The sequence below is a fragment of the Cygnus olor genome, chromosome 3, assembly GCF_009769625.2.
Source record: "Cygnus olor isolate bCygOlo1 chromosome 3, bCygOlo1.pri.v2, whole genome shotgun sequence".
In the NCBI taxonomy this organism is placed as follows: Eukaryota; Metazoa; Chordata; class Aves; order Anseriformes; family Anatidae; genus Cygnus; species Cygnus olor.
In genome coordinates, this window is record NC_049171.1 from 28,683,559 (window position 1) to 28,711,450 (window position 27,892).

Sequence of the window (27,892 nt, forward strand, 5' to 3'; positions counted from 1 at the left end):
CCCTTTTAGGTACTAAAAGGCTGGATGGTTGGGCTTAGACAGATAGTATTCTACCTGAAGGCTGCTTAACAAGTGGAGTACCCTAGACTCTTCCACTAGGCCCAAAAACCTGGGAGGCCTGATAGTGGACTACGTAAGTATTTAACCTTGAAAAAATGAAGACATTGAATACCTCCAAGTTTTCCATGTCTTTTGTCTCTAGGTTCCACTCACCAACAAATAAGGTGTATTCTTTCCTTGGCCTTACTTTTGCTGCCAGTTTACATCTACAAGGATTTCTTCTGGCCTTGCACATCCTTCTCTAGTCTTAGCTATACCTGAGCTTGTCCTTTCTTAAATTCAACTCCGCACACTTGGACAATGATCCTATATTCCTCCTAGGGAGCCCATCCCTGCTCCTTCCACCATCTACGTGCTCCTTTTCTGCATCTGAGCTCAGTTGGCTGTTCCTTATTCATCCCTGCCATGTCTTCTTGACAACTCTCTTCCTTGATCATGGATGAGCAGTAATTTGAACAAAGCTGCTACCAGTCTCAGGTTTGATCAGTTAAGGGATAGCTTAAGACTTTAGTTAGCACTTAAGTCCCTTTGAGGGCAAAAGTAATGTTTATGTCCTTTATGATCTTGGCTCTCAGGATTTGTTTATCCAATGAGAGTTTAAGAGGGAGGGAGGGACATAGAGCATTTCAAGCCAAATGCTAAATAAGGTTACACAGTACTCTTGTATATTCCTCTTGGCCCAGGAAATCTGCCAAATAGCATTGAAGCTCAGCAAGTACAACAAAAGTGACCCCACCTTTCCTTACACATCAGGCTAACAAATAGCATGGACATTATAGCACTTCTCCAGAGAATGGATAAAATGAGTTTGTCCCTTCAAGATGGGAGTGTTCACTGAACTTGAAAATCCCAGTATTGATGTGAATGCTCTAATTATTAAAGACAGACCCCCCTACCTACATATTTAGTGAAGAATTTCACAGCGTACATGTGAAATTTCTTCTCAGCACACCAATCACTTTTGGCCTCTCTCCCTACTCGAGCTGCATCCTGCTTTGATATCTCAGTGAGTGTACCAAGAGATTCCTCCCCTCAGAGGAATGACTATAAATATACAGCCATTCTCTTAGTAGTGTAGTTGCTCTTCTTCTTCTGCATATCAATAGCAGGGAGTAAAGACAGAGGTCTGAGGACAGCAGATGCAACCACTGCCAGCTGGCTTGCAGCAGGAAGCTGCAGAAGTAGCTGGGAAGGTCAGGAAGATAAACCCAACTTTTCTCCCTTTTCACTGGTAAGTTTTGGGGACTTTTCTGTTAGGTCAGCCCATTGTATAAAAAGCAGAGCAGAATTATTTATTGTCATGTAGAGAAGATGAACAGGCAGTTTTGTGGCCCAGGATAAGGAAAGTTGGAGTTCAGACCTTGTATTATAGAAAAAATACATGATGAGGTAAATTTTAAAACAAGGTTTTGAGTTGGTTTGACATAAAACTTAAACATGTCCTTAGTTACTTCCAAGTGGCAGTTTGTACTGATGTCATACAGAAAATAAGACTATAAGGGGTAGGCCTGAGATTAAGAGACTAGCTATTTAAGGAATAACTACTGTGCTCTGCAGTAACAATAAGTGAACTTTCACAGCAAAAAGTGTTTTCATGGTACTTAGTCATTTTTAGGCATTTTTTTTTTTATCACACCTCCAATAATCATCTGTTTGGATCAGAATTTTGAATTTATATACCTATTTTACACACATCACATTTTAGTCACTGAAATCTTATTTTGTGTATTGGATGTGGGTACCAAGATGCCCGTAGTGGGGGGGCTGCTGGGGTGGCAACTGTGAGGAGAGGCTGGGCTGCCCTGTGCTGGACACCAATTATGTACCAATGCACACTGTTCCATCAGACAAGCTGGTGGTGCCTCTGTGAAAGCGTATGTAAGAAAGGGGAAAAGGCTGCACAGGCAGAGTGAGTACTGAGGGAAAAAGAAGCATGAGAAACAATTCTGTGAACACCAAGGTCAAAGAAGGAGGGAGAGGAGGTACTCCAGACACCAGGGCAGACATTCTTCCGCAGTCCATGCAGGAGACCATAGCAGAGCAGGTATTCCCAGGATTAACTTGAAGGACTGCCATCACGGCAGAAGACCCATGCAGGAGAAAAGTGTGAGGAGTAGGTAACAGCAGAGAGGAACTGTTACGAATGGATTGCAACCCACACTACTCTGTACCGCTTGAGGAGAGCAAGTAGAGGAGTCAGGGAATGATGTTGAGCCAGTGAAGAAGTGTGGGGTAGAAGAAAGCTGTTGTTTTAATTTCTTTGCTTCTCACCATCCAAAAATCTATTTTAATTGTCAATAAAATCAATTTTGCCTGAGTTGAATCTGTTCTGCTCTTGATGGTAACTGGTAAGTCTCCCTGCCTTTACCTTGACCCATGAACTTTTTCACCTTATTTTCTTCCCCGTCTTGTTGAGAAGTGGAGTGAGAGCAGCTGGGCAGACATCTCACAGCTGGTGACTAAATAATTCTTAGAATTATTCTAATCTCTAAAATTATTTAGTTAACCTCTAGATTAAATATATACATATATATCAGGAAATAAAGACTTTTAAGAACTAGTAAATATGTCAATGAATGAAGTAAAGACTTTTGCTAGTCATAGAATCCTTTCAAAAGAAGCAATTAGGCATCATCCCAAAAAACTCTCTAGTCAAAAATGTTGTATTCTAATTAAATTCATTCTGCATCAGACTTGGTGACCCTGACACTTACAGTTTATACTTCAATATAAAATAATTTTTCACGAACATGAAAAATATTTCATTTGAGGCATGTCTGAATCATCTGGTTTGCACTTTGACATAAGGTTGTTTGGATGGTAAGATTTATAAAGAAAAAATGATTAACACCTGAATCACGAAAAAGACCTTAAGGGTAAGTTATCATCATACATTATGTTTAATTACTTATTCCTATTACTTTGTCATATTTCACAGCTGAAGCGAGAGTAATATCAATGTTTTAGTTAACAGGCTTGTTTTTAATATCAATGTGGAATATATATATATGTAGTTTTTAGTTGTGTTTCTCTTTGTTAACATAATTATGTAGCAATGCACGCTCAGAATGCAACATCCCATTAATTGATTTGTGATAATGAAGATATAGCTATACTCATTTACTATATTTCATTATCATGCTTATAATTTTAAATTGGTGATTATATTCCATATAATTTCACAAAGAGTAACAGGAGTTTCACTCGTCTGCACTGTATCTTCAGATTCTGTAACAAAGGTTTATTAACCTGTCAAGCCATCACGAAATTTATGCAATAGCCTTTCATATTCCTTTGATTTCCCTTTTAAGTATCAAAACCCAAAACACAATCCTCAAAATGTATCTCCACTGGAGAAGCCAGTGGTGGGCAAGGCTGGGAGGCAACAGTTGACCCAAACTGACCAAAGGGGTATTGCATACCATACAATGTCAAGCTCAGCAATAAACATGAATTTACAAAGGGGAAGTCACGCTTGGCCAACCTGACAGTCATCTCCACAGAAGGCTGTCTTAGTGAATGAAGGGAGAGAAGTGGTTGTTGTCTATCTCAATTTTATTAAGGCTTCCAACATTGTCTCCTGTAGCATCAATATAGACAAGCTAAAAAAATAAAGGCTGGACAAGTGCCCAATGAGGTGGATTAAAAACCCACTTGTTTGTGATCAGTGGCACAAAGTCGATCCAGATGCCAGTCACTAGTGGGGTATCCCAGAGTTTGATACTAGCTCCAGTACTATTTAACATCTTTACTGACTTAAGACCGTTTAATGGAGTGCACCCTCAACATTTGCAGTTGGCTGTTTTGCCCTTCAAAGGTACCTTGACAGACCCAAGACAGGACTGAGAGGACTCTCAAAGAACTAAACAAGGAGAAATGCAAATTCCCGTACCTGGGAAAGAACAGCCACGTGAACCAGTACACTCTGCAGGAAAACCAGATGGAAAGCCTCTTCGCAGAACACTGTATAGTCCTAGAGGACAACAAGCTAATCATGAATCATCGGTGCATCTCTGCAACAAAATAAGCCAACAGTATCCTGGCCTGCATGAAGAAGAGTTTTGCCAGCAGGTGGAAAGAGGTGATTCTTCCTCTCTACTCCATATGGAGTCCAGTTCTAGGCTCCCCAGAACAAGAAAGGCAGGGACTTCCTGGAGCAACTCCAGAGCAGTGTCACAAAGATGATTAAGGGACTGGAGCCTCTTTCATAAGAGGAGAGTCTGAGAGAGCTTGAACTGTTGAGCCTGGAGAAATCTCAAAGGGATCTTACCAATGTGTACAAATACCTGATGGGAGAGGGATGAAGAAGAGGCAGACAGACTCTTATCAGTAGCATCCACAGACAGGACAAGAAGCAAGGGGCACTAACTGCAACACTGTAGGTTCTGATAGAACTTAAGGAACCGTATCTTTGTTGTGAAGGTGACCAAGCATGGAACAGGTTGCCCAGAGAGGCTGTGGAATCTCCGTACTTGGAGATCTTCAGAATCCAAGTGGACACAGTCCCAGACAATCTGCTCTAGTTGACTTTGCTTGAGAAGTGCATAGGACTAGATGATCTCAAGGGATCCCATCTGACCTAAATGGTCCTGTGATTCTGCAACAAATATGTTTATCTAATGAAAATAACTATTTTATAAAATGAGAATAACTATAACTTTCCAGCAAAATGGAAAATAACACTGATCATTTTTCCATATTATTTTTTTTTAATCTAAAGTTGTTGAACAGCAAGTGTCAATGTATTAATTCTACTCTCAATTCTACTTGTTCTTTTGAATGACTCACTTATTAAGTAACCTACTACTTTTAGTATGAACATGGCACAATATTTAATGCACAAGTGTAGAGGCTAGAGAAATATCTTTACCATAGATTATTTGTAAAACAACGCAAGTGAATATTTTTTCACTTTAGTCCTTATACATGTAGTGACTTGAGTATGACTCAAGCAGTATTTTTTTCAGCTGAAAAACTAATAGAGAATTTACTTGTCTTTTTTTAACCTGTAGTAGAGGATTCCTTTAACTTCATAATTTTTGGGTTTGCTATTTTCTAAAAGAAAGCACAATTTTCAAATGAGAAATCAACTGTTTATTTTTATTTGAAAAAAAAAAAAAGTTGACAAAATGTTTTTGCTTGCATTGGTACCTCTAATATTTTGGCCAGACTCAGACCAACTATACTGATCAGTTTTTCAAATACTTTCAGTTGTCCTAAATCTGTTTGTAGCTCAATTATATCTGCATCTTCCCATTCCTGTCTGCATAAATCAAGAGTGTAAATTGAGTCTGAGTCTTCAAAGACTATCCGGACAGTGTCAGACGATGGAAGCCCCCAAAGGGAAAGGCATTCAAATGGCATCTGGGAGAGAAAAGAGCCCAACAAGTAGAATGAAACACTTTTAGTTCTCTCTTTAGTTTTATATGAAGACACCTAATATCTACATATGAGCTGAGTGTCTAAATCCACAATATAGTCTGCAGAGATTAAATAAAAATAATCATGAGAACTTCAGAGACTGATTCCGTCAACGCTAAAGGCACTCAGGGAAGGATTAAGTCACCTAAATTGGTTTACCACATCATATGAGAAGGCCTCTGGGATCCAATAAAATAGTGCAAGTCCTGTAGTTACTATTTAAAACCCATGGGAAACCCATAACCTTCTGGAGGGTCAGCTAGAGACAAGATAGTGGGGGAAGTGTAAAACAGTATAAGACAACTGTGTTTAGACAACTAAATCTTGATGTCAGGATCTGACAGCTGAACAGGCTGCTAGAATCCTTTGACTGTACCATCTCTCTGCTGATGATATTGGGAGCTTAGACAGACAGCATATTCTTGATGCAAAGACACATAAATTTAAGCACTTTTTTCCAAAACTGATTCTTGCCATTTATGCTTCATTATGTTAGGAAAGTTAAAAGTAGTTTTACTACAAATTGAAGGGACAGATATATTGCAACAGTATGTGTAAAACTGGGAAAAACTAATAGCTTGTGTGTGCTTGGAAGCGAGTGGTCACACTAATGTAAGGAGACAGGATGTAGCTTTAGCATGCTGAAGTCACTGATCTGAAAGAACACGCGTCTGTTCCCAAAGGTCATTTTCAGAAACAAAGATGATGTGTAACCTATATAAACAGTTGCTGAAGAGCACATATAAGTACAAAAACAGCAGCCACTTTCATGGAGTAACACTGGCCAGCCAAAGCAAATTAAAAAAAAAAAAAGGCAAGAAGGGCTACGCTGGAGACAGAAAGTTCGTATTACTAGGTCATCTGCTGCTTTGATGTAGCCTTGCTCAACAGTGTGATTGAGGATGACTAAACGTATGAACCTATAATGCAGAAGAGGGAATGCAGTTATCTCTAGCAGGTATAAAAAATTGTTGATTATTTTATATTATGCTTTTGTTACTTTCCTCCTCCTTCTAATATAGCACTGCTGTATTAAGTCACTTATGACTTGCCCTTTCTCACCAGGGAAAAAAAACGGTTTCTTGAATGCCTAGATCTCTTACTTTTATTTTCTGGGGCAATCTCTCTACAGGTTAAGAAGACCGTTGTTGCTGCCACTTAAATCCTGACACAAAGGATACATCTGTGCACTTGTCATCTCAACTGTGATAACTTTTCGTAAAAGTCTACATGAGCTGCAAGACAGCAGATCTTAACAGTGCTCAGAAAAATGTTTTAAATATTAATAAAATATTTTTACAATATTTTTGTTAAACAGCTATTTAAAATGAAATAAGATGTTGAGCAATGTAAAATGAATAAAAAATCAGGTAAATTTACAGAAAACGCGTAATTTTAAATAATACATTAGCTATCAAAATTCTAGAGCCTACACAGTAGAGATCAGTGCTTAAAGACTGCCTTCTTTAAGACATTAAGTTACATTATGACCAGAAAAAAACATTCAAAATGTCTGATGAAAGACTGTACTTTTAGAATAAGTTTCTATAAACAAAGTGAAATAAAGTAACATAATTTGGCCTAACCCATTTGATGTATTATTGTAATGACTAAGTTTCTAAAATCTCAAAACAACCAGTGAACTACTTTACAATTTTGTATGTTTGTCAGGGAAACATACACTTGACACATGCTCTTTGTTCACAGTGACACTGAAAGTATTTTTCTGCAGTATCTGTTTCGGTGTAAATAATAGGAATATTTTGTAATCATTTCACATTTTAGAAACTGTACAAAACAAAAATTTTAGAAGGCATGTATCCTCCACAGAAGAAAAAATTAATGTACAAATACTGCATTTCATTATCTGTAATCTGATCTCACCACTAGGTATAGTAAATTATATGACATTTGATACATTTCGGAGCAAGATTAAACAATATAACTATTGTAAAATTTGAATTTACTCCTTCTGGATCTAAAATTACACCCTCTACTGCTCTTCTTTCCAGTACTAACCATCCCTATGTACTCTATTTTTTGGAAATGTGATGTGTCCTGGGTTCTAAGTCCTAAGAAATTATATGGTCGAGCTAACAGAATGACAAAAACAACTTTATAATAAAAAAAAATGAGACAGTATCATCTTCATTAGAAGTGATACTATTACATTACTTAAAAACAATGAAAAAGGTGAGGGGTTCATCTATTTGACTAAGTATCAGCGTTAGGTAGAAATCCAATTGTCCATACTATTATTCGGGTATTACTTAGTTTTATAATTAGTAAACAAGGTAGGTGGCAATGTTTGAAGCAAATAAAGAAAACTTCCAATGTTAGTAAGCTGTCAGAGCCTTAAAATACTCAATGATACTCATCCAACTGCACAGCATATTGAAGTGGAATATTCCCAACAGACTGACTCATACCATCTAATTTTACTGAAGTTTTCTTCATAATTCTGAAGAGCGATGTCTTGCTCTGAAAGACCTTGCTTTGAAATCAAACTACTTTTCACTCACACTTTAAACTTTTTCAAGATTATGTTTGCTTTCACCAAGACATGAAGATGCTGCACATACAGCTTTGCAACTTCTTCTTTAACCATTATTATGCGTCAGGTTTCTAAAAGCAACCAATACCCCCAACACTTTGCATTGGATGAATTACTCTTTGACACTTGTCCAACTGGTACATTCCATAGCGGATGTCCACTACGTTGCACTTTAAGGGTGAAAAAAGCACTCACTGCAATCAAGTGATGGGCAATCTATCACTAATTTTTGAGTAATAGTCACCAGGATATCACATTGCCCTTATCAGTAAATAACTAACACTAGATAATAAAAAACTATCCTTATTAATATACTGAAGAGTATCGCATTTGTAGCAGATGACAACTTGTAATAGAAAACAACTATGATAGCTGATAATAAAAACAAAATGAAAAACACCTATCCTTCCAGGGTAAGTGTGTAAGGGAAATGACTCAAGTCAACCTTCTTAGTCAAATAATGAAAAACCATTGAAAGAAAATACTTGCAGATTGCATGTTCCTTTTCAGCTTGGAGTCTCATAAGCCCTTCAAGTACAGACGACTTTTATGAATATAACTGGAAATTCTTACAGAAATATATACATAAAGCTGAAGACAATTGTTTAAAATCTAGTAGTTAAAATTTTACATCTGCAGGACCACTGGCACCACTGCATCACTGCACCACTAATGAACCGAAGCGTTTTTGATACCCAAGAAGTATTATTATTCAGAACACAGTGCTTTCTGACGAGAATATTCTGGGAAAAATGCTTTTAAAGTTTTAGGCAAGAGAATTATATAGATTTTCCTAAACTTTGCTGAAATGTCATGAAAAATGTGAAGAATACTGTACAAGTGATACATGCACTAAAGTCTGTGACAAATGGAAGGTTATACAACCATACTGGTATTTCCTGAACTGTACTTCACTCTGCAGACAAACTACATTCTTCTCAGTTAAGGGGATGCCAACAAAATCCTTTCTAGTCTTTTGAACTTTTGTGATATTCATCACAGACTGGAATGTGTATGAAAAAAATTTATGCAAAAAATATGCAGAAATCATGCAACTTGAGGCAGAAAACTGTAACCATTTCTTCAAGCACAATCATATGACCCCGAGTGTATTTAGGTTGCTTAAACTGAATACATCAAAACATTAAGCATGAATTGTTCTGCTACATATAAAGCATTTAAGTAAATGTCACCATCGTTTTAGAGAAATTTTAGTACATGTCTACCCATTAAATATTTTGTCATTAGTGCTGTAAAAATGTAAAGATTAACACTAATAGCTACACGGTCAGCCCAACAGGTCAGCAAAGTCAAAGCGTTACTATGGTTATGTGCAAATCTAGATGACAAGGTAGCATTTTATTGTGTTTGTAAAATTTACTTTGTATCTATGGTAATACTTTTTATCGGTTGATTTCAGAAAACAATGATTTACTTTGCACTATACAATCTCCTTTAAATGTGTTTCAGCATAATGTATGAGTGAGTAAAGAAACTATAAATCAACACTTAATTTAAGTAACACCTTGACCTACTTAGCAAGAATTGGATCAACGTCCTGTTTGAGTTAATATTGATTTATCCTCCAATAAGCAAAAGATCCTGTGTCCTTTTCCTTGATTTAGTTGAGGCCATTGCTATGAAAATAAAAACAAGTAAAACCTGTGAAATAGCCCTCTCCGCTGTGGTAGAGAATGTACCATACCTGTGAATCCAGGAGAACAGTAACACTGATAGCCTCCAAGCCTGTTGATGCAGCTTCCTCCGTGCAAACAAGGCAAAGTTTCACACTCATTTACATCCATCTCACACAGAGACCCATAGTATCCAGGTGCACAATTACAGAGGAATCTTCACAAAAGAGAAAATTGGGTAACTCAATCAAAGCAAACGACATCACCTATTCTAATATTCTGAAGCTATAGGTATGTTCTGATGTCAAACTGCGGTCCCTAGTCACCATCCATATTAATATAATTAACAGACTCCTCTCTGTTCCATGTTTCTAAACAATTTACTGTGTTGGCTTTTTTTTTTTTTTTTTTAATTAGTAGGAAAATTGTGCTCAAAAATTTCAGCTGAACCTACAGGAAGTTACATATGGGATAACATTTTGTCAGAAGTCTCTGAAAAACTGTAGTGTTGTGGATACAAACACAAGATACAGTATTTTTTTTCTTATTTATACTTAACGTTATTAGTAAACATTTACCTTAGAAAACTTCATTGTTGGGAACTGAAAAGAGAGAGAAAGCAATCTAGCTGAAGTTCAATTCTTCTATTTCACTTTTATTCCAAATTTAAGAAAAAGGAGGAAAAGAACAAATTGTGCCAACGACTTCCCTTCCATTTTCCTCTCAGATCACATAAGAAACAAGTAACTGAGTCAGCAACATTTGCTGACCCCATTTTAATAGAGAATCTGTGTCGGCTGCTGAAGGTCCCTTCCAAACCTCAATACAGTGAAGTACACTTCACATACAAACAATTTTTTTTTTTTTATTTCATTTATCTGTAGTAACTAACCTGTTAATGAGATCAAGACAAGTTCCATTGTTTTTGCAGGGTTCTGATAAGCATTCATTAATCTCCACCTCACAAAGTGTCCCAGTGAAGCCATGCTGGCAGGAGCACCTAGCAAAGAGGATGTCATCATTTTACTTTTCAGTTTATCATAAAAAGACTCCTGAAAAATATGTGGCATATTTTGGGAGGTACAAATCAAAAGGTTCCTTTTTTTTTTATTATTATTTTTTATGATCATTAGGAAGTTCTGTATTTCAACAGATTTCCTAAGTACAGTGGGTTCAGCCTAGGAAATAATATTTTTACTGTTATTAGTTGAAGCCACAGATTTTGTGCTGACCCAGCTGTGCAGGGGCTCAGGGCTTGTCTTGACCTGAGGTGGTTTTTGTTTGTTTTGAGACCTACCCTGGAGCCAACTGACTGATGCCTCCCCTTGCTTTAGTCTCAGATCTGGGATTGGCACCTACAGAGAGGGTGTGACACACTGGGACAAGCATGGTGTTGCAAACAACAGCCCCTTGTGTCCATGGGGGCTGCGGAAGCGCGTAAGCAGTGCAAAGGAAGCAAATCATGATAATGAAACATAGCTCCAAGCAGGTACAAGACTGAAAACCATGAAACACCCACCTAGCATACACTTCCAAATGCAGGTCACTTGTGAAAATGCTGCCAGTTCTTCTTGAGAAAGATTGAAATCACTGATCCCAGAACCCAGACAGACTTTGTGAGAATGTCCATAACAACAGATGCAAGGGCTAGATAATTGTAAACTTTCTTACCTAACAATTTTAACTATAGTTTTATGAAGCTCTTTTTTATTAATATGGACATAAGTATTAGTATGTTTGTAACTGAATCAGTAATAGCTGTTTTAATACATGATTAGGTTGTTAAGATTTTAATTAGCCTAACAATAAATTATTGGGTCCATACATATGGCACGTTCCTTTTTGACCACAAGATTTTGAATGTATCGTAATATGTAATGTGTCAAACCCGTAACAAAATAAGGACACACTGTAGCACCGAAAGGCAGCAAACATAATACAAGCAAAGGATGAAAAGAATAACTAAAAGCTAACTAGCAATTTATCCTACTGAGTATCTGTTGCTCAAATAATTTCCCTCACCTGTAACTGTTAACCCCGTCCACACAGAGACCTTCATTCTGGCAGGGATGGGAGATGCACTCATCACTGTTAACTTCACAGTAAGTACCTTCAAATCCTGAAAAATAGACTGTATTAACTATGAATGAGTGAATTCCACTACACGATTTGAATATAAAGGTCATGAATCTTCTTGGGAGTTGAGCTATCTGAGCTCAGGATCAATTTTGTTAACGCAAGCGTCAGGCTTGAGAAAACTCAGCCACTGTAGAAGCTGCTGAAGAAAGAGCTGAGGAAAACATCAACTACTCCTTCTCACGTGAGCACTTCAGCTGAGGCTCTCTGCCCTTTGAGCTGTGTTGCAGCCATGCCTGTGACCATGTACCAGTTCTGCTTGCTGACTCTTGCTCCCTGGCTGATCCCTGGCTCCCTGGCTTGCTCCCCTTGCTGATCAGCTCCCTGGCTGGACCTTGCGCCCGCTCCACTACTACATATTTGACTGGTGATCTGGCACCTAGGCTGACCCTGGATACTGGAATTGGTCCTGCCCTGCTCACCTGACTCACATATTGTCAAGATGAGATCCTCAATGGTGAGGTTCCTGCCCTGGCATGCTTGGTTCGACTCCTGGCTCAATTTTGCTTGTAGAGCAGCCAACCCTCACTGCTCCCTCCCTCCCATGCTGCACATCAAGTGCACATCAAGTGCAGCAAGTGGATGCCATCCTAAAGGAATTTTCTCCAATTATTTTATTCATTAGCTTCAACCGGTTCATCTCCAGAGACTAAAAGAAGCCTTATCATACTTCAATGAACCAGAAAGAACACATTTGGATGTAGGTCCTGGATACTGTGAAATGCAACCGGTTTTAAAGGACTTAAAAGGCTTTCTTGGGGCGTGAAGGACAATATCAGAAATGAAAAGCTAATTCAAAAATCTAGAGCATATTAAAGGTTAAGAGAGACCAAATTTATCCAAAGCAGTCAGTAGATGAGAAAAAACATTTAGCTGGTTCTACTACTTACACGAAGAAAAAATATAATTCATTATGATCTTATATGGAACAGCTTCTTATTCTTTTGTGATACTCAGAAATATCTGAGCAAGCATCTCCTTCTTAAAATACCACAGCTGTCATTAAAATACATAAAAAGGAAAATGAAGGGCATTCATCATTCTGCTTCTACCTGACACCCCAATTGGTTATGGATGTTTTATAGTCTTTTTGAGGTAAATAATACTGAAGTGAAAACATAAAGCACCATTTAGACACATTTTTGATTGCAGTAGTACACACTATTCCAGCCCATGGCAAAATATAGCTACCTTGGAAAGACATAAATGAAATAAACATAAAGCAGGCATGGTGTTTTACCTACTATTCCTACAAATGGAGAAAAATACTGGCTTTACTGCATAATTTAACCAGTTATTTACTACATTATGAAATAATAGCTGTGTTCAATCTAATATTGAATATTATCTTTTTGTAACTGAAATAAATTAGCTCATCTTTTTTTTTAAAAAAAAAGTCCATCTCATTTTTCTTAGTGATACATGCTAATCATAAAAGACACCGAACTATTTAGATGACATGTTTTGATCTATAATTTAAAAGCACCAACTTCTGAATTCATGCAGCAACACTAAACAACTTTAGCCATGCTGGCAATTTTTACAGATTTCAGCAAAAACCTTTGCTTTCAACTAGAACTGTTGAGCAGAAACACTCAAATCTTCTTAAAAGGACATAAAAATATCAGTGTTTTATACATAATTTCTGTATGTCTGTGGTGTAGTATAAAGTCTGATAAAAGAATGTTTCAATGAAAGCATATTGGTTAATAAGCCAATTTTAATTCACTGCTGATGCATGTTGTCAAAGAAAATTATGAAAATAAATATAACTGTGCACATTGCTTGTACAAACAATAGGGGTCAAACCTCAAAATATGTACTATTATGTTAGGATCACAATACCTGTACAACGTGTACAAATACATTTGGACAGCAACCAATCACACTGTTTTCGGATCCAAAAGAATAGTTTAAATGCTCACATGTAAAAGGAGTTGGCTTAAGGAAAGAGTTACCCTCGTCATTTATTTACACAGTGCTGTAATGAGAGACCTCATGGGTCTAACACGCATGGGCATGTAGTTCTTATATTTTACATGACAGTCAAACATGATTTAAAGTGCAGTGTAACACATTAGTAAATTTTGTATAACTTACAAATGCTGCCACACAGCCAGGATCTTCTGGAAGACTTAAACTAAGATCAATGTATGGTTGCAATTTTTTCAGTAATGTAGATGCTTCCAGATTATTTCAAATGGGGGGGAGGGGGGGAAACAGACATGTTTTCCATTTAAACTGACTTAAAATGTTTAAAATGTTAGACATACTACTGAATCTAACATTTAAGTTACAAAGAAACTTGCAGTAAATAAATAAGCATTCACCTAGTGGAGACAACAAAATATGCTAGAAGACTTAATTTGTAGTTTATACAGCAAATATATTTCATTCATTTGAATTACAAAACACAATCCTTTTTATTTTAAGCAAACTATTTTGTAAAGCAGCACATTACTTAAAAGCCTGAAAATATGCATGCAGCTGTAAGGTAGTGTTACTGTAACAATATTTAGTATAACGTGTAGGAAAGTAATATGCACATTTAAATGCAAGTACTTTCTGCCTTTGCTAGTGCAAATCAGTCAAACTTTGGATCTAAACTGTAAATCAATAGCACATGTAAATGATTTGTTGCAGCTCTCCAGCCATATACTTTAACAGGTAGCTTTTCCACATTTCAAACCTGGGTGACACATTAAAAATGCAATTTTTGACCTTAACGCTTTTTATATGGAAAACCTGAAAGCTTTCTGAACTCGGTTCAAACTACTCTGAACTTCTAAATGAAAAGCTGCATCTAATCAATAGGGAAGAGCAAATGGCACACACTGCCACTCTGGAATACAAAATTGCATTAGATACCTGCTCAAAATTTCCAATATTGAGTTTAAGAAATTATCTTAACAGGGATGGACAATCAAGTGGTTTTTCTTTCTTCTCTCTCCCCCACCCCTCCATGGGCCTAGCCATAAGGAGTAGATGAATGTCATTGTAATGACAAATAAATGGTTTTTATTTGCCAAATATATTTTACATTATTTTTCCTATGACATTTGGGAAACTGAAGTAAGATAGGAACGGAATCTCATTGGTATTATAGAAGTTTCAAATAGGATCATTTTCACAAAGTAGTTATTCACTTTAATTTTTACAGAAATTCCAACGTCCTGTGGTAGTTTTGCCAACACTATCAATGGATGAAGCATTAAAACTTGTTACTTAAGTTGGGACAGACCCCATTGCTCCTTGGGCTTCTCTGAAATACTGGAAATGGCTACTGTGTGTCTCAACTCTGTGTGATCTGCAACACACAGTGTAGCTACACATCTGCTGTTATTATTATGGTCATGTTCGTTTCCTTAATCCATTTCAGAGAAATACCACAAAATTTACCTTCAGAGGCAACAAAAAGGACAAACTGCATTCTTTTTCTGTAAGCTCTCCACTGATTTACACATCAGCAAAGAATCATGGATTGTACTTGTCTTCTCATTGTGAAACACTTACGAACCAATGTTTGCAAGCAGCACAGATATAATAATCATAATACGCAGCTATGAAGTCTTTAAATTTTTAGATACAGTACTTCATACTGCATCAAAATACGTATTATATTGTTTGACTCATTGTTTGAGTATTATATCAAGCAACTCTCTCAAGCAGCCCACTTCACCATCAGCTGAACCAAAGTTTGTTTAATATGCATGTGGTGGTTTAACACCAATGGGTAGCTAAGCACCACCATGCTGCTCCCATTCCCCCACCTCACCAGAATAGAAGGAGAAAATACAATGAAAAAAAAACCTCATAGGTTGAGATAAGAACAGGAAGACTACACACCAATTACCGTCACAGGAAAAACAGACTCAGCATAATGAAGATTTATGTAATTTGTTGCGTTTTGCTACTAAGACTAGAAGAGTAAGAAACTAAAAACGAACTAAAAACATATTCTTCCCCATTCACCCTCTTCCACCTCCACACCCCGAGCAGGGCAGGGGAACAGGGAATGGGGACTGCAGTCAGTCCTTAACGCACACTTCATCTCTGCCGCTCCTTCACGGTCACTCTCTGTCCCTCCTCTACTGGGGACTCCTCCACGGGGGGGCTGCAGCGTGGAGATCTGCTCCATGTGGGACCCATGGGCTGCAGGGGGACAGCCTGCTCCACCAGGGGCCTCTCCACAGGCTGCAGGGGTACTGCTGCTGCGTGCCTGGAGCACCTCCTGCCCTCCTTCTGCACTGGGCTTGGGATGTGCAGGGATGCTTCTCACTCCTCTCTTCCTGCTGCTGCTTTTTTTTCCCCTTTCTTCAATCCACACTCCCAGAGGCCCACCCAGCATTGCTCCCTGGCTCAGCTCTGGCCAGCAGCAGGTCCCTTTTGGAGCCAGCTGGAGCTGACTCTGATCTGACATGGGGCAGCTGCTGGGCTCTGCTCACAGAGGCCATACCTGGCAGCCCCTGCACTACCGAAACATCACCACAAAAGGTTAATACAGTGCACATTTACTGTATTTATGAAATTGTCTAGTCAGTTGACACAAATATTAAATAGCTTTTTTTATTCTATGGAAGTTGTATGAACAACCACGTTGTTCATTTAGATCTTTTCATATACAGCTGCATTTTGCAACTCTTGATAAACCAGAGTCAAAACACCTAACTACATATTATGCATATTATGTTAACTACATATCATGCAAGTTGTTTAATCAATATGTCATTTGGTACTAAGTCAGGTATCTTGGAATATTCCAACTATGTCAGTTGTGATTACCCTTTGTAATCTAGTCTGTAATCGTGACAGGCTTATTGGGAGAGAAAGTGATGCACATGGCAGACAAAAACTGGGTAAGAAAAGAAGACAACTGAGAAAATCTATCTCCATAAAATGCCTTCAATTAGATTTTTATATTTTACTATACTCCCTGTTTTGATAGTCCTTAATAAGTGACTACTTTTTTGGGGGGCACGAATGACTAACTCATTTCATGAATTATGCCTTTTACCCCTTTTCAATACTGAGATATTTTCAGCTTTCCAAGATTTGTTAGCTATGCACTTTACTCTTCTGCTAGTTCCCTGAAGATTTGTTAAGATTCCTAGCTGCAAGTTTCAAGAACCCTTGAAGATTCCTTTAAAGTTCCTTCAGAATCTTGGCTGCAAGGTTTTTGTATTCTTGAGAAACTATGCACAAATATCTTTTGAAAGACTTTTCTGGTGGATGTTAAGAAAAGGTTTGAACTCTTCACAGATAATTTCTGAAAAAGGCTTCAGAATCAAACACACTGTATTAAAAGCTTTTTTCTACTGTTATCATGAAGTTCAATATCATAATAGCACTCAATAAGCAGCTCACATACCTTCACAATGACTTTTTTAACTCAGTAATTCACAGTAACCTTAGTAATAAAGATCCTAAACTATAAATAATGCTGACTTCTACATCTTATCTCTGTATCTTTGCAACCCAGTAAACAGTAAGATGAGTAATACTATTGTGGTGTACACTGAAATGACTGTTTTGCTATCTTTGGCCCTTAAGACACCCCTATACCCCCACCATTTTTATGTATAAAAGCTATGACTTCAAAATCCTACCTAAGTTCCAAATTCAGTAGCGCTTTCACTGCAGCTTTAACTAGCTAATGTATTCTTCAATTCCTATGCTGAATTTCATAGAGATGTTTTGCAGTTAAACTGTTGCTCCGTTCCACCTTACAAGTTTTTGTACACTGATGGAGAAATTGTGGTTTTCAACCCATGGCCCAGGAAAGCTTTAAGTGCCTGTTGTGATTTTACTTGTTGCACAGGAAGACAGACAGCAATCTGCTTTTTCCATCAGTAAGAGGAAGATTACTCCCCTGATGTCCTAGGCCTTCCTGACAGCTCAGCAGGAAGAGACTGCATTTCCAACTTGGTCCAATTTTTGTACTTTTAACAATATGTATATATTCTGTCTATTTTTGCCTGTTTTGTCAATTTAGTCTGTCAGCTCTGCTGGCCAGGCTGATGTCTATCTCTATGTTTTTGTAACAATTGACTCAAAAATAGTAATTCTGAATGCTGGAATCTGAACAGCCATAGATTTAGTAACTATTGCAATATAAGAAATTAATATTAGGCAAACCGACATCTGTATTACCAGTCTTTCATCGTAACTGATAAACCCGCTGTAATTCATGAAGGCTTTATGCGCTTTGAAAGACAGACATTCTTGTTGCTTTCATTGAAGATAGCATTAAATTCAACATGTATCTTCAACTACTCTGCAGCACACAGTACAAAACATTAACTACACCAGTTCTTACCTGTTTTGCAAATGCACAATGGATTTCCATTGACTTGTGCCAAGCATGTTGAGTTGTTTATGCAAGGATTGTAAGGCAGCTCACAGGGACTGAAGCGCTGATGGCAAAAGTCACCAGTATAAAATGGAGGACAAATGCATACAAACTGTCCCTGCTTAACAGATTCATAGCAGGTGGCTCCATTCAAGCATGGTTCAGAATCACATTCATTTATATCTACACTGCAGTCTGGCCCTGTCCACCCTGCTGTACATGAGCACCTGAAAAAAATGAGAATGAAAAAAAGAATGAAAACCAACAACTTAGTCCAATCAATTCTAATTATTTTAATCAAACAAACAACAATAAACAACAACAAAAACACAGGAATCTTTCTGTCCATAACATTTTTTTCTGCCAGTTGCATCAGTTCACACTATGAATACAAGATATATTTAAGTTCTCCCCCCCGTTTCTTTGTGTGAAGACAGAATTACTTATTCTGAATATCAGGATTTATCCACTTGGAATTATATGTGGTTTATTTAATGCTGACAGAAACATCTGGGTATCTTTTCTAAGCTGTTAAACTACAACAGTAATTATCAAATCTGGAATTCAAGGTTCTTGAAGATTTAGGATTGGAAAGACATCTTTTCATGTGTGAAAACTCTAGGTACTTCAGTGTTTAAAATGAATCCTTTTTACATGATGTTTCTTTTTTGTATGCTTGTGTAAAGGGATGATACTGACAATACATGAGAGAAAAAAATGAGCCGAAACCCAGATTACATCTGATTGTACAGAATTTACTTTCATGAACTACATAAATATCTGTTTCTATTTACAAGAATATGACAAGGTTTTAAAAATTCAAACAAAGATTACAATTTGCCGATGATTTCAAAATTTGCAGAGAAAACTTCATCATTAACTGCAATAAAAGAAAGGTCTGTTCTACATTCTACATACTTACCTAATGGATTCAGCTACTCACTGCCTAAATATTTAAATATGATCTGAGGATATTTAATTGTTGAAGTGAAATTTGTCCAAGGGCAGATAATATGAATGCAATGCCCTTCTAAGTTAAAACATTATTTAAAGCCTTCTTGTTCCACAAAGTTTTCTCGCTAATTTAATTAACTTTTTGGTATATTTTTAAGACAAACTGCTGTAATTCATGAAGACTACACACTTTGAAAAGTATACATTCTTATTACTTTCACTGAAGATAGCACTGAATTCAACATTTACTTGCCACTGTTTTGCAGTGTAACAGACAATATGAAAGATTAACAGCAGCTCTTTTGTGTTTTGATTGATGTTGCTTCCAGGCATTAAACCATTCAAATATGGCTGGACAGTTCTACTCTGATAAGAGGACTTTTTCTTAAATAATAAAAAGGACATTCAATTCAGAATCAATAGAATTAGGTAGCTCTGTTCTGTAGGACATGGGTACTGCTCGCCACACAAAAGAACTTGAACCCTTTACTACAAACACAGTGCGTGTTTTCTTTGGAGTTGTTGATTTTCTCTGCGATTGGTTTGTGGGTACTATTTCTATGCCACATCAAGTAGTTACTACTAAGAAACTTTATAATTGGAAGTCTAGACTCTTTTAGCAATAGGGATTCAAAATCAGGTTACCACGTGTTATTCATGGGAAGAAAAAGTCCTTTTTATCAACTTCTAAACTCAGATAAAAAGTTTTAAGAGTGTTAGCAAATATCATTGAAGTTTTCACATAGCTTTTAAAGAGAAAAATGTAAACATAGATGTTCTGCATCCAACTTTGTGTTTACTCTTGAACTGTTTAGAAAAGTTATAATATTTTTTGAATTCATTTGCTGGTATTTGGTGTTTAAATTATGCCAAGTTTTTTAAAAGCAAACTGCAAGTGCAAGTTATACAAATAAAAACTATTCTGTGCACATATTAATCAACACCCCTTTAGGTATGAAGAACTGCTATTACCTGGGAAATTACGCGGTCTTCTGTCAATGTTTAGAAGATTTCTCTGCTATATTAAATAGGAGTATATTTAGAATTTAATGAGAAACTGTCTAAAAGTCTGAAAGAATTTTTAAGCCAAAGTGTGTGATATTTTTATATTTATTTAAAAACCTAAGGTATTGTATACTTTTAGATATAAGTTACTCCGAGCACATGAAACAATTCTATCACCTGCTAAACTCACGAAGAAACAATGCAGGAAAGAGACTAAACATCAGGAAGAAAATACTCCAACCTGGAAAATGCTTCCTACATTGTCTCTTAAGAACAAACAAAATTACTATCTTTATTCCTACATTAGCAAGTTGTAAATTCTGAAGCTGAAGTTTTTGTGAGACCTTTCTTATAAGAATGTTGGCATTTGTGAAAAAACAAAACAAAACTTAAAATAAAAACATAGCCAATCACTCAGTAAAGCATATCATATATTTCCAGAACAACTATGAAAACATGACTTATAAATATTATGCAATTAAGCAAATGACATCTTATGCTTTAATTCCCTAATTGTATGCTCCTGTGTAGCCTTCAAAAACAGCTATGAGAAGATAAGCCATCGAATATATCAAGAATCGTGGTATCCCACTGCTGTACTCTTTCTGCTCTATATTTTACTATCAGTTCTAAGAAAAAAATTGACACAAAAAAAAAGTAAAAAAAAATGTGGAAAATAACTTGATGTCTTATTAAAACGGTATTTTAAACAGCACAAGCTTCTATCAATCCGAGTAATTTAGAGCATCTTCAGAAAGAGGAAGTACACACCACAGATTTTACAACTGAAACATAAGATTGCTTAAAAAACAAATAATTTTAACTAACTTGCCTTCCTCCAGAGCCTGTATTAAAAACGTCTTTTTAAATAACTAAATTCAAATACCTGATATTACAAAATCAGATCATGCATGATTCCTTTCTTTAAATTATTCACTCAAACAATAATATATACGTGCACGGTGCTGTGATTGTGACTTATGTGTAAAATTCCTCTAACCCAGAGACTAGCTTCTGTAAGTATAATATTTGACTTCCAAAAATTTCTCAAAGCTAAAAATTGCAAGCTGTAGTCATGAAAAGTACCTAGCAAAAAACTGATGTTTAAGTTCCCGTAACTCCGTAAGCATTAAATTATTTGGTTCTCCCTAGTTTGAAACCTTCCCTTTTATTTCTCACATTCCAGTGAATTACTTTGGTATCACTTGCCTTACGTAACTACTTTATGAGTTTTTGGGTGCATTAAATACAAAATAGCAAGATGGTCAAAAGAGGTGCTTCTCCCGTTACATGCAGAATTGGTGAGGGCTCACCTTGAATACTGTAAGCAGTTCTGGAATCCACCATAACAAAAAGTACGTCAAGATACTTAAAAGTGTTCAGAGGAGAGCAACAAAGCTAGTAAAGGGGCTGGAAGGCACGTCATACGAGGAGAGGCTGAGGACACTTGGGTTGTCTAGACTGGAGAAAATGAGGTTGAGAGGCAACCTCACTGCTCTTTGCAACTTCCTAAGGAGGGAAGTGAAGAGGGAGGTGCCGGTCTCTGCTCCCTGGTAACTATGACAGGATGCAAGGGAAGCACAAAGCTGTGCCAGGGGAAGCTCAGGCTACATATAAGGAAACATTTCTTTACTGTGAAAGTGGTCAAACACTGGAACAGGCTTCCTAGCAAGGAAGCCCATGCCTGTCAGCGTTCAAAAAACACATGAATACTGCTCTCATTGATGTGCTTTAACTTTTGGTTAGCCCTGAAGTGGTCAGGCAGTTGGACTTGACGATCTTTGAAGGTCCCTTCCAACTGAGCTAGTCTAGTCTAGTCTAGTCTTCTCTACAAAATATTACTTATTTAAGGAATCAAATCATAATTAAGAGTCTCAGAAACCACGGAACAGATGACGTTGGAAGAGCTAGACCCCACACACACTCAAAAAAGGGTCAACTACAGCAGGTTCCTCAGGTCTGTGCACAGCTGGGTTTTGAGTACCTTCAAGGATGGGAGAGTTCACAACCACTCTGGGCAACATGTTCCAGTGTCTGACCACCCTCACAGTAAAAAAGTATTTTATTGTGATTAAGTGGAATTTCATCTACTTCAGCTTGTTTCCACTGCCTCTTTTCGTGTCACTGGGTAACAGAAGAGCCTGACTCCATCTTTTCCCTTCCCTTCCATCAGTTACTTACATACATTACTAAGAGCCACTCTGAAGCAAAGCCATCCTTTCAGCATGCCAACAGGAACCACGATCTATTCTGAATCACAGAATTCTGAAGTGGCTTTCTATCAATTACAAAAACCCACTGGTGTGCTCATTCTTACCTACCTCGGCTAGAAGCTCTGGAAAAATGCCAAATCTTGACAAAAGAGGTAATGCAGATGATTATACCTGTGCAAAACACATTTCAGAAGGAACCATTTTTGCTTTCAGATGTCTTACAGCAGAAAAAAAAAAAGAAATTGGCATTTTAGCCCTCTGCATTTTGTACCATATTCAAAAAGTATCAATCAAAGCACCTGCCTTTGTCACGGATAATTCTGGAAAACAAAATGCTATATGCGTGTTGGGAAAAAAAAAAAAAAAAAACACACCTACAGTAGAACTGTGTTTTTCTTAGTGGTTCAGTCAAAGCTACTGAAATCCTGAGCTGAACCCGCAGATAAACTGTGCCCATCATTCACCTGCTTTTTTATTTGATAGGATCTTGATCAGAAAGGGCAGGATGTTCAGTGAAGTTTAGGTCAGCCTGTTAGCTATACAGCACATGCAATGATGGTCCATTTACTGCAAGTCTGTATTCTCTAGTGCACTGAATCACATCAGCTAACAGCACGAAAAGCTGCAGTGCTCACTGACAAATTTATTCCTTGTAAGCTAGAGGCTACTGGATTGTCTGAAATAGTAAAACGAGAGCTTGCTTTCCGTACAGGTAAAACTTTGAATTTGGAATACCATTCACTAACACCTATCACAAAGCTCCAGACATACATTTCCAGTCACCGCAAAAGCTTCAAATATTCATTTTCTCTCTCCTCTGTCCTTCACAAACATTATTCTCCTCTGAAAGCTTAAACACTCTTTGTTCCTCAGACAGCTGTATGACCCACCTGACATACTCCTTCAGCTTCCACCTCTAAGAGCCCCACTAAGAGTTTATCAGCACTCTTCTGGTGCTACTAGTTCTCCCTTCTCATGTCACTCCTAACTGTTCTTAAATTCTCACACCTCTCCTACTGTCCTTTGAATTCCATCTTGAGCCTCTCTTTACCCTTACTTCCATATTCCTTCTCACTCTGCTTTCTTCCTAAAGCTCTCCATTGCAAACCGTTAAACCCATTGCCTTGACTAGAACTGGGTTTCACAGGTTTAACCCCTGTGCTGGGGCCCACTGACTGCTGCCTCCCCTGCTTGAGCTTCAGCTCTTGGCCCCCTCTGGGGCCAGTCACTGCCTGACAAACAGCAGCCCTCTGTGGGCACGGAGCTGAGGGCTGGGGGCACTACGAGCCTGCAGCTGGCCACCCAGGAGAAAGAAGCAGTTTTTTTACAGGGAAACTTAAAAATAATCCCAAGCATACAGCTCAAGACTGAGAATGATAAAATCCCGTTCATATACCTAAGGCTTTTCCTCCTAGCAAAGACCTCCAGACACCGGGATTGTGATCATAACACAGAGAAAATGCATTGACAGTTGCTGGCTTTCCTGTATGAGATTTTCTGCGTTAGGTAATTTTGACCATTAGACTGTTAAACTTTGATTGGACTGACAATAAATTCTTATCTAGGTATTCCCTCCATTATGCAGCATTTCTGTTCCACACTACTGTGCAGGGAGCAGGTTCTTCCTGGCCTTTCCCATTTCCTTGGGTACCCTGCAGCAAAGACTGGAAAGGCTGAGTTAGATGGGTGGTCAGAAAAAAACTGCAGCGTACAGGAAGGAAACCGGTACCTGCTCTGTAGCAAACACAACTGTAGCAACAGCTTGAGAAGTATTTGCCTGCCTCTGCTCACCAAAACCTCATGCGGGTATATGGATGGGTGTTGGGAGTGGCATTATTTATATACAAGTAAAGCCTTTTTCAATCAAGATGCTATAGTGGGAATGTACATAGAGAATCAAAAGGCATTTTTTGGTATATTTTTATAGTACACAGATCTCACCTCCTCAAATCAAGAGAAATCAGCATGACTAGTGCCTACATTCCCTGCACTTTCTAGAGAAAATAATCCATTTCTTTTTCAAGTTGTGTGAAATGCTCGCTGTCACTTTTCTCACCAGTGGGGAAGAGCAACTGACATTATCTACCCAGACTTGTGCAAAGCATTTGATACTGTCCCATAAAATATTCTCATCTCCGAACTGGAGAGACACAGATATGATGGGTGGACCACTTGGTGGGCAAGGAACTGGCTGGATGGTTGCATTCAAAGAGTTGCAGTCAATGGCTCCCTATCCAGGTGGAGTCCAGTGATGAGTGGTGTCCCTCAGGGGGTGGTATTGGGACTGGTGTTGTTTAACATCTTTGTCAGTTGTATGGACAGTTACACTGAGAGCACCCTCAGGAAGCTTGTGGACGACACCAAACTGAGTGGTGTGATCAACACACCGGTGGGAAGGGATGCCATCCAGGCAGACACTGATAGGCTTGAGAAGTGGGCCCATGTGAAGTAAGACCAAGTGAAAGGTCCTGTACCTGGGTCGGAGCAATCCCAAACACAAATACAGGCTGGGTGGAAAATGAATTGAGAGCAGCTCTGAGGAGAACCACTTGGGGGTTTTGGTAGACAAAAAACAGCCAGCAATGTGTACTTGCAGCCCAGAAAGCAAACCCTATCCTGGGCTGCATCAAAAGCAGCGTGGCCAGCAGGTCAAGGAGGTGATTCTCCCGCTCTGCTCTTGTGAGACCCCACCTGGAGCTCTGTGTTCAGTTCTGGGACATGTCCAGCACAAGAAGGACATGGATCTATTAGAACAAGTTCAGAAGAGGGCCATGATGATGATCAAAGACTAGAACAACTCTCCTACAAAGACAGGCCGAGGGAGTTGGGGATGTTCAACCTAGAGAAGAGAAGGCTCCAGGGAGACCTTATAGTGGCCTTCCAGTACCTAACGGGGCCTGCATGAAAGCTGGGGAGGAACTCTTTGTTAGGGAGTGTAGTGACAGGACCAGGGGGAATGCATTTAAACTAGAAGAGGGTAGGTTTAGGTTAGATATTAGGAAGAAATTCTTTACCTTGAGGGTGGTGAGGCACTGGAACAGGTTGCCCAGAAAGCTGTGGACACCCCATTCCTGGAAGCGTTCAAGGCCAGGCTGGATGGGGCTTTGGGCAACCTGGTCTGGTGGGAGGTGTCTCTGCTCATGGTAGGGGGCTTGGAACAAGATGATCTTTAAGGTCCCTTCCAACCCATACCATTCTGTGGTTCTATGACATACAGTCTGACACGCAAAACTGTCAGGTTTTGGTGAAAAAGAAATGTGTGAATAAGCACTGTTCTAGTGCTTAGTGGTTTCAAAGGAGGCAGGACAAAATCTCTTCAGAATCTTCCTGAGAGACTGTGGCTCAGAAGGGACTCAGCTGCAGATCATGAGAGGGAAACATCTTAGATGTCAACATAGGCTTTACTGGTACACAGCATTAGCACCAGGTTGAAAGAAAACGGAAAAAAAAATAAAAAATGGAGCAGTCTATAACTGAGTCTGCTCCAGCACAACATGAAACATAGTGGTTGTTAGCAGTTTTTATGAAACTAGTTGCTTACTCTGTTCAGTATTGCAAAAGTAATTAGTTTTTATTTTGCTCTGTTTTTAAATGTACTTTAAACATAGAACATACATATTAATCTTTACAGTATCTTCATAAACAGCAGGAGTGGGATAGAGCAGTGTTCTTGTTGCCCTTTTCTGATGCATGCCAGAAAATTTCTGGTTACTATGAGTAACAGGAAGATCTCTTCCACACCAGTGCTTTCTACTTCAGGCACGTGAACTGAATCATGCAGTTCAGTGCACATGTACAACCTATCCCAAAGGTCTACCTGGCTGTTGTAAGGAGTGTTGAGCACTGTGAAAATATGCCAGTATCACAGCTTATGGGACCACCATTTTTTGTTTTAGGAATGGTCTGCCTTCTTGCTTGCATTTGTCCTGAGAAACTCATCAGTTATTCAGTTAGAACTCAAGTTAGAAATAAAGTAAAAATACATATATTGCATAGCCATTTAGATAAATTCCATATGTGTTTAGGTGCTGTCACAATCAACAATAGCATGTCAGTAGGTCAGACATAAGGCTCTGAGAAATACTAGGACATCCTTCATTATTGCAATGCCATTACTCATCACCGCTGTTTGTAAACTGAATTATCAGTCTGAGCATAGTGACTGACCTTTCATCTTCTCAATTCAGGGGAGGAAGCAGTATTAAACTACCATTCCTTTGTTAGTCAATAAAATAGTTCAGCTCCTTCAGGCTGTCAATCTGGCAATGGAAGTTTCATTAGCAGTGAAATAAACAATAGCTTGGTTTGATTTATTTTTTCAGCGATGAAGTTCAGGGCATAAAAAGATTAAACAAAGGAAAAAACACTCAAGAAGCTCATCCATATGAGCTCATCCATTACCCAATGGTTCTGATTCCCCAATACCTTCAATTCCCTAATGTTGGTCACAACCAAGCAATAAATATCTTTCCAAATTGTGTAAAGGTGTACAGCAAGAAAGTGGCCATGTAGGAAGAAATACCACTTCTCACCTCTCTCCAAAGGATTAATCAATAGGTGAGAGAAGAGAAATTTGTCTTTCACAAAACTGATAGGCGAGTATCAATTCAGCAATTAGATTATAAAAGATTCCATCTGCCTTTTTCAGTTGTTAGAATAATGATGGGAAACTGAAATTAAGGAAAATAGAATTGTTACCTCCGGAACACATACATCTAAAATTTCTTAATATAACAAATGTGGATGTCAGCTTATGGGAAGCATAGGCACCACCTGCACTCTTCAAGTTGAACTTGAACCAGGTACTATGTAGGAATATGTAAAATACCTGGGGAGTAGTACCAGGTAACAATATATAAACTCTTCATTGTGCACCTCATAGTTCTAGGCTTCTGACAAGTTTCCATCATGGAATGTAAAATAGTGAATAGTAAGCAATAGTAACATGATAATAGAGTGCATGAACTGTAAATACAATGCACCTTGCTGCTGCTGTACCTTGGACATGCAATTCATCTGTAAAAGAACCCTACAATAACATTTACACCAAGTATGTCCTAAGATACTTGGTCAAACTGGCTGAAACAACTTTCACTCTTTCTCTAGGCCCATACTGTACAAAGGCTGTTGAACTTTATGCAAGTAAATGTGTTTCCTAAGTTAACACTACTACTTGCAAAACAATCTATTATTTATTTTGTATACTTTCAAACTACTGATATAACTCAACTGCCACTCTGTATTATTTATTCACCAACAGCAAATACAAAGCACTGAATGAATATAAGCTAGGGTTTAATCCCAGTAGTCACTGCCATTATCTATAAGGAACCACATATTGCTGGTGATTATCCACTGGTGTTCAGTGGAAATGTGAGTAACACTAAGTACTCTAAGTTGTTTAGGCAGTAGGAAACTAATCCAAATTTTACAATTCTACAACTGATGTTATACCTAATGAGGGAAAATTTCAAGAACTCCACCAAAAGACACGTAGCACACCACTTTCGGCATCTGTAGGGATGCTGACCTGAATACCGTTGCACATCCAAGGTATCAGTCATCT

The 27,892-nt window shown here is 38.0% G+C and overlaps 1 protein-coding gene across 1 annotated transcript in view; it reads right to left on the bottom strand.

Moving 5' to 3' along the window:
- EYS (eyes shut homolog) overlaps positions 1-27,892 on the bottom strand; it is an 856,207-nt gene that overhangs the window by 472,010 nt on the left and 356,305 nt on the right. Inside the window, exons 21-24 of the mRNA XM_040553008.1 lie at positions 18,122-18,381; positions 11,692-11,788; positions 10,562-10,669; positions 9,741-9,886 (exon numbers count right to left, since the gene is read on the bottom strand). Coding sequence (XP_040408942.1) covers positions 9,741-9,886; positions 10,562-10,669; positions 11,692-11,788; positions 18,122-18,381 — 611 coding nt within the window. The remainder of the gene's footprint in view (positions 1-9,740; positions 9,887-10,561; positions 10,670-11,691; positions 11,789-18,121; positions 18,382-27,892) is intronic.